Consider the following 8142-nt stretch of genomic DNA (forward strand, 5'->3'; position numbering starts at 1 on the left):
GTGTTCTTTTGTTTCATCTGGGCCTAGATCTTGGTGGTACAGTGGTTAAGTGCTTGGCTACCACCCAAAAGGTCCACTGTTCAAACCCACCAGCTGCTCCGTGCAAGAGATTTATTTGGCAGTATACTTCTATAAAGATCTCCAGGCTTGGAAACCTTAAGGGGCAATTCTACTCTGTCCTATGGATCACTAAGAGTTGGAATTGACTTGATGGCAATGGGTTTTGTAGATCTATTATATGTAAATCATATGATTTTAGCAAGCCATTAACTTCTTTGCTTTAGTTGTTGTTTTTGTGAAAGGGAATGGCAAAAATAACTAAGCATGTTCCCATGAGGACTGAATTAAGGAATGTTTATGAACATGCTAGTAATGTTTCTTGTAGATTTTATTAGTAGTAAATGAAAGGCATGGTGTTACCTTCTGCAGTGACACACTGAGAAATGATGACTGCGATCTGCATCGAGGGTTGCAAACTCTAGTCCTGGTGGCTGCTTGTTTCTGCAAACGAAGGATTATTGGAACACAGCCACATCCATTTGTTTGTGCATTGCCTTTTGCCAATTTCTAGCTACAATAGTAGACCTGAGTAACTGTGACATAGAGCAATCATCCACAAAGCATAGATATTTATTATTTGGCCCTTCACAGAGTTTACCAACCCTTGACCTTCATTATTAGCACATTCTATTTGCAGTTACTAGTTCAATGGCTTACAGTCTTGCTTTAATCTTCATCTCTAGCCCAACTTATTTTTGACCTCCAAAGTCACAAACCCAGCAGCCTACAGATGTTTCTACTTGCATTCCCATGGGCACTTTGAGTTCAACTGGTCCCAAACTAAACTTGCCCTTCTTCTGTTCTAGCATGGTGCTCTGTCTTAGCGCAGTCATTGACACCATCTATATCCCCAGGTCAGGTGCCTGAGTATCAGCCTAGATCATGTCCTCTTCCTCACCTCACATGACCCTCAAGCTTAGCTTCCTTCTGATTTGTCTTTTAAATACCTCTTGGAGCCAAGGTTGTCTCTCCATCCCAGCCGACACTGCCATCAGCCAGGCTCTTCCCACCTCTTGACAAAAGGACTTTTCAGCTGGAGGACACTCAAAGGGTGCATCTTCCCAAGAGTTTGAGGAAGTGGGGTACTGTTTCCTCCAAAATTTTAGGTGGACTTGACTCTGAGTTCTTTGTCTACCAAATGGGCAGATGATATTCTGTTTTTGTGGATCTTTGTTTTAAGGCTTTGTTGTTTGATTCTATTTTAAAATAGAATGGTAATAATAATCCCAAATATGTGTATTTTACTTTCAACACTTACAAAAGCACTTTCACATTCATGATCTCATTTCATCTCTGGATAGCCTGGGAAGGGAACTGCTGACAATTATTCGTATTTATCCATAGGAGGGGACTGTGATTCAGAGGGTCATATGCTTGTCTAGGGAGCTCTAGTAGCATAGTACCTAAGGCACTTGACTGCTAACCAGAAGGCCGACGGTTCAAACCCACCAGCCACTCCTCGGAAGGAAGATGGGGCAATCTACTTCCGTAGTGATACTGCCTCGGAAACCCAAGGAGGGGTCGCTATGAGTCGGGTCCAACTCAATGGCGCATAACAACAACAACAACAACATGCTTGTCTAAGGTCACCTGCTTAGAAACTATAATTATTCAGACTCAAGTCCCCTTACTCTCGTCCCTTGCTTGCTTACTTCCATTCTACCGTGTGTCCTTCCTTCTTTCTTTCTTTTATAAAGATTCTTCCTTCCAAGCATCTGAAATTCAGCTTGCTTTTCCTGTGAACATTAGAAATCCATCAGGTAATACTTTATATGCCTTAGGTTCCCACCACCAAGATCAGTATTAAAAAAACGACAGTGACTTATTATTTATAGCCATATCTATTGTTACTAAGGGAGACAGACCAAACAATTCCCCATTGTTACAGATGCTACTTTGACTTGACAGCTGGGAAAGTCTGATAGGCAGTTTATTTACTTAGTCATTTAACCAGATAAATGTTTTCATTTTTCTTTCATCTCCTCAAAAGCTAACATTTCGCCCTTAAAATTGCTCCAGCAACACACCAGTGAAGTATAAATTACCTGCCATTCCCACACCAGCCATTATAATATTATTTTGCTTCTTTTTTTGCCCCTATTATCCCCAGCCTTTCAAAGACAAGTGATTCTCCCAGACAGGAGAGTAGGAAAAAAAAAAGCAGAATAACTGAAAATATTTCTCTTTATTGTTAAAACAGAAATGCTATTTGAGATTGGTCCTGAAGCTCCCATCTGCGTGGATTTCGCCCATTTCCTCTTACTAGGGTTCGATACGGCTTTAACTTATCAACAGATGTCACCCTTACCTACTCAGAACCATGTGTGTATTTATAATAATAATAATAATAATAAGATAGAGATAATGCCTGCAAGTGCAATAAGAAGGAAGAGACTTGCTTTCCAATTGTACAAAGGCACAGGGGAAACTAGAGCCATGGCTGTAAGTGTCCCCATGGTATCTCTCATCCAAATGTCTAAAAAGGCACTAAGAAACTGTAGTCAGAGAATTCCCAGTTGGGCGGATGGGTGAATGGGGAGGAGACAGAAAGATCAAATAAGGCTTGTGCTGCTATTGACAGAAGGGTCTAGGAAGGGCCCTTCCTTGTTGGGTGTCTTAGGGGATATCTGCTAGGCTGGCATCAGCCTTTGGCATGTAATTCTTGAAAAGGAACTGTGAAATTGCCAGGCTAAGTTTTCTTTAAGAGAAAACTGTTTCACCGAAGATTACAACCCAGTACTCCTTTGGAGCTGGGAAGTGCTTATTATAATTTCCATGTGAATATAAGACTAATTATTTTTCTGTGGCCTGTGAGGTCCAAACTGGGTTGTTCTAATTATGGAAAAGGGCAAGCCAAAGAGCTAAGGGGTGAAGGTTTTCTTTTCTCTTTTTCCCACAGCTTTTTTGAGGTACACTGAAAATTTGGTGTAGTACCAAAAGCATCTGACTGCTAACCAGAAGGCTGGTGGTTCAAACCCACCAGCCACTCTTCAGAAAGAAGGTTGGGCAATCTACTTCTGTAATAATACCATCTTGGAAACCCCCGGAGGGGTTGCTATGAGTCAGATCCAACTCCATGGCAGTGAGTTTGGTTTTGGTTTTTGGTTAAGGATAATTAATTAAATAATGAAAAGCAAGCTGTCTCTTTGAAGAAGAAGGTGTGTCTGACCCAAACCATGGTATTTTCAATAGCCTCATATGCATGTGAAAGCTGGAAAACGAATAAGTAAGACTGAAGAAGAGTTGATGCTTTTGAGCTGTGGTGTTGGTGAAGAATACTGAAAGCACCATGGACTGCCAAAGAACTAACAAATCTGTCTTGACAGAAGTGCAGCTTGAATGCTCTTTGGAAGTGAGAATGACCAGACTTCATTTCACCTACTTTGGTCATGTTGCCAGAAGGGACCAGTCCCTGGAGAAGGATATCATGCTTGGTAAAATGGAGGGTCAGCATAAAAACGGAAGGCCCTCAACGAGATGGACTGACACAGCAGCTGGCATAGGACTGGGCAGTGTTTCATTCTGTCATACATAGGCTTGCTATTGTTGTTGCTGTTGTTATATGCCATTGAGTCGGACCCGACTCATAGCGATCCCTCCTTGGGTTTCTGAGGCAGTATCACTACAGAAGTAGATTGCCTCATCTTCCTTCTGAAGAGTGGCTGGTGGGTTTGAACCGCCAGCCTTCTAGTTAGCAGTCAAGTGCCTTAGGCACTATGCTACCAGAGCTCCCAGGGTTGCTATTAGTCAGAGTCAATTCGACAGCACCTAACAACAGCAACAAGGATAAAAAAGTGCAAAGCAAAGCCTCAAGCCCATGGCCTGGGTACTTATGGTAGAACTTATTCCACATGAGGGTTAAATGTCCCAAATCCAGTGTGGTGGAGAATCAACATTTATTGAGTGTGAGGGATGATAATGATGGTGAAGCTGACGGTGATGGTAATGTTGATGATTTTTATGGTCATGATGGTGATGATAATGGCAGCTAACATGTATTGGGTGACCTCCTGTGTCAGACACTAAGCTAAGAACTCCACATACATTACCTTATTTAATCCACACAATAACCCTATGAAGCAGGTACTATTTTTATCCTTATTTTTCCAATTATGAAATCTCATCAGGGTCACCTAGCCAGTAAGTGGTAGAACCAGAATCTAGACTCAGGCAGTCTTACTTAGATTTTTAAGCTGACTACTAAATGTCCTTCTCTGTGCTAGAGACTCAACATATGCCATCATAGTTAATATAATGGATAATATAAGCCCCATTGAGCAGATGAGAAACCAAAACCAGAGAAATTACAGTTCTTGCCCTAGATTTCCTGTTACTGAGTAGCTGAGCCAGAATTTGAACTCAGGTTCCAAATCCCGAGCTGATGCCACTATTCCATGCTACATCCACTTGCTATCCAGCCATGGTTTAGGGCACTGGATTGAGTGTCAACTGTGAAACAGGCTGAAGCCCATGAAATAGTTCAGCTTGTATGACTGTGTCAAGCTGAATAGGCTCATAAAGGTGAGGGCTTGATACACTGATCTGCAAATGGTGTAAGTCATCTTTGTTTTCTAGAAGAACTTCAATTTTAGGATGGGTTTTGCTGTTATCCTGATGAATGGTCCTTGTCACCTATAGTTCATTCATCAAAATTTGCAAGGCAAGGTTGAGTGTGTGAAATACAACATATGCAAGAGGTGGAAAACCTCCAGGGGAACCTTCCCAAGGAGTCTGCCCATAATCTCCAATTTTTCTCTTTCCTGGAGCGTTGACTTTACCTTTAACTCACCAGTTCCCCACATAGCTTTACAAGTATGAATTTTTAAATGGGTATTAGGTGGTTTTGTATGGCATGATGTATTACTATGTGCCGTTGTTCTGATATAAAATGTGGCAAAATATATAGTATGTTAAGTTCTTCAATCATAAAATCTATTAACAAAATGCACTTTCAAAACAGCGTATTAGCTTTCAATAACCGTCAAAATAACTTATGCATGGACTGAGAATGATTCTGGGGTAGCCTCAGAATTCCATTTATGAACAGTGAGAACTATTTACCATTTTAATGGTTCTGACCATGCCATTCAGGACTAAGAAAAAAGCTCTGTGGGTATGGCTTTGCAGTCCTACCCGTTTATGGAAAATGAGGAAAGTATCTGAAAATTGAACACATTTGTCAAGGAGTGACCTTAGAAATCATGTCTGGGTAACAAGGTGTACTTCTGTCTCCTGAGAAGGTTTGCTTCATCAGCTCCTCTTTCTTTCATCAAATCAGATGTATTGAAATTCAAGTGCCAAAAGCCACTTCTAGTAAATGTAAGTACACCTCTCACAAAGTAGCTGCTGATGGAATCTGAAGTGACTCTGTGGCAAGCCACAAATGATAGCACAGGTGCAAACAGCAGAGCCTCAGAAATGAATGCTACATGTCTTTGGGCTTTGAATTTCACTTTGGAAATGGTGAGGGGGCACCATCATTCAACTAGACAAAAAGGGCTCCATAATCATACATCTGGATCAATCTTATTTCGAGCACTGCTTGTTTTTGCTTCTTAGTCTGGCTTCTCAGTGTGTTTCATGGGTGACCTCTTTAGATCTGCTGAGTATAGGCAAATGCAGTGATATTTTGCTTAAAGGATTAAAGCATCTGGACCACGTTTCACCAATAAATTGTCAAAGTGGGCATAATATGTCCATCTTGGAATGTTGGTATTTCCACAAACATTAAGGAAGTGTTGCCCATGCCTCATGCTACCCCCCCCCACTCAGCATATGTGATTAATAAAACCACATGACCATTCCCCATTCCTTACCTTCATCCCTACCTCCCAATATATATCAAAGGTCATGCATCCATGAGGAAAAACAAGATGGAAAACAGACACCAGGCAAGGAATGATGGTACAAACATTGGGAACATAGCTCAGGCAAGGAAGGATGGTGCAAACATTGGGAATATGGCTTCAAATATGAAGAACAAGCATAAGAGAAAGCAGAGGGCTCAAGGGGGAAGGAGATAAAAAGGACAGATACCTACCCAGACCTGCGCTATCTAGCTACCGGCCTGTGGACTTATATTATCACCACTGGGCTCACCACTGGGTTCCCCACTGGGCTCACCAAATGGATCACTGTTGGATGAGGCCTGTGATCCATCAGGCTAGAACACAAGAAGATAACACTTTTTCTTTCCTTTCTTTTCAACAATTGAAAATATAAGACAGTTGGGCATATTTTCATGCAGCAGGTAGAATGACTTATGTTAAAAGGGGGAACACCTCCAGTTAGATGATGCTACACCCACAAATGCAAGAACAGGTAGTAGCAACTTAATAAAAGGATGTTATTTCAACTGACTCATTTGGACATAAAATAAAACAGCTTTAGTAACCCCTCTGGAATTTAAGAGTCTGAGTCAGCATTCTTTTCTATGTAGGTCTTTTCATGCATTGTCCATTTCAGATGCCAGAGTTTTAATGTTAAGGAAAAACAAAACTGAAATAACAAACCAGTCACTTACAGCTTCTTGCTCTTCACTTTTGCTGGGACTTTCAAATCCCTCTTCAAAGATGTCATCTGTGGTGGGATCACTGGCATGGGAGGCAGATGATTTGGATGGAGAGCTCTGTCTAGGGGCTGGGGTTGGAGCTACACAGAGACCATGTAAAAGAAAGAAGTATTTTAAATGGAAGATGAATTTGCTCTGTAAACTTCCACCCAAATCACAATAAAATTAAAAAAAAAAAAAAAAGAAGAAGTATTTTATGTGACTGGCTGTAATCACTTACATCCCATGGAAACCTCAGGGATCTGATTATATTAAAAGTCAGATCACAGGACTTCTCTTCCCAGCACAAGATAAATCAGTTGAACATCTGAATTGGTCCCATGGACATATTTATCTTGTCCTCTCACACACTTGATCATATGGATGGACCTTGTCCCACCTGATGGCTAACGTAGTCATTCTCAGGGGATGGGCTCCAGACCAGCAGCATCGGCATCTGTCTCATCTGATCACTTTTCAGAAATGTACATTCTCAGACACCACTCAAGAAATACTGAATTAGAAACTCTGTGTTTTAAGAAGCTGTCCAGATGATTCTCATGCCTGCTTAAGTTTGAGAACCATTGGGCTATGGCTTTCTTTCTCCTCTCTCACATCACACAATTATTTTAATAAGGGGACACAGATCAGAGGGCAGTGATAAATATTTGTTGGGTACCTTATAGCTGTTAGAAACTGTTAGAAATGTTGCAGACATTATCTCTAATCCTCATAAAGGGTCTTTGAGGTAGGGCTTATCCCTGTTCACAGAAGGAAAGTGAATGTTGCTAAGTTGTTCATATGGTTAGCAACTGGTAGAACTAGAACATACAGTAGATGCTCAATAAACAGTTGTTGAATGCAGGTCTTTCCCCCCTGCAATGTGGCCTTTGGGGCTGTGGTGATCTCTGAAGATGGATGAAGTTGATGTTAACTTCACAGCTAGCCCTTCACTGCTCACAGTACATGGATATGTATTTGTTGTACTGACGTTCCCACACTCTCCTAATCTCATTTGTAACAGAGATTTATAATAAATATGCCACTGGGAATTAGTCTTCTCTCAATAATTTCTAATTTGGCATTAAACACACCAGTCATTGGTTCTGCCCCATGGCTTGATTTAGTAGCCTAATTTCAAATGCCATTAATAGGGCCTCCCTGTCCTGAATCTGCAGAATTTAGAAAATCTGACCACCGATCAGACAGTGAATGATTATACAACTTGATGAGTACCTTTTTACTCCGGTGAACTTACAGATAATGACACTATTGTGCACCCCTGAGTAAAACTTTGTACCAGGCACTTCACATTCATTATGTTCTCTAATATAAACAACACTGCAACACAACATTACATGTGTGTCTGTGTGGTATAGTAAATTACTTTGTGTGGCTTTTCTACCCATAAGTCTTTGTAAACTCCAAGGTGGGATTTTCTACGAGCAACTGAGGAGCTCCTGATTGCTGAAGGTGTCCACCTGGAGTATTTCTGTTGGGAGTGGCACAAAACAATGTTCTGGGAGGTGCCC

At 41.1% G+C, this 8142-nt stretch overlaps 1 protein-coding gene across 1 annotated transcript in view; it reads right to left on the reverse strand.

Moving 5' to 3' along the window:
• Window positions 1–6115: 6115 nt before the first annotated feature.
• The window catches only part of DAB1 (DAB adaptor protein 1), a 433463-nt gene continuing 431436 nt past the window's right edge, over window positions 6116–8142 (reverse strand). The window contains exons 12-13 of the mRNA XM_042781851.1: window positions 6584–6711; window positions 6116–6223 (exon numbers count right to left, since the gene is read on the reverse strand). Coding sequence (XP_042637785.1) covers window positions 6116–6223; window positions 6584–6711 — 236 coding nt within the window. The remainder of the gene's footprint in view (window positions 6224–6583; window positions 6712–8142) is intronic.

The sequence above is a fragment of the Orycteropus afer genome, unplaced genomic scaffold (assembly GCF_000298275.1).
Source record: "Orycteropus afer afer isolate SDZICR_OR568_19922 unplaced genomic scaffold, OryAfe1.0 scaffold00183, whole genome shotgun sequence".
Lineage (NCBI taxonomy): Eukaryota > Metazoa > Chordata > Mammalia > Tubulidentata > Orycteropodidae > Orycteropus > Orycteropus afer.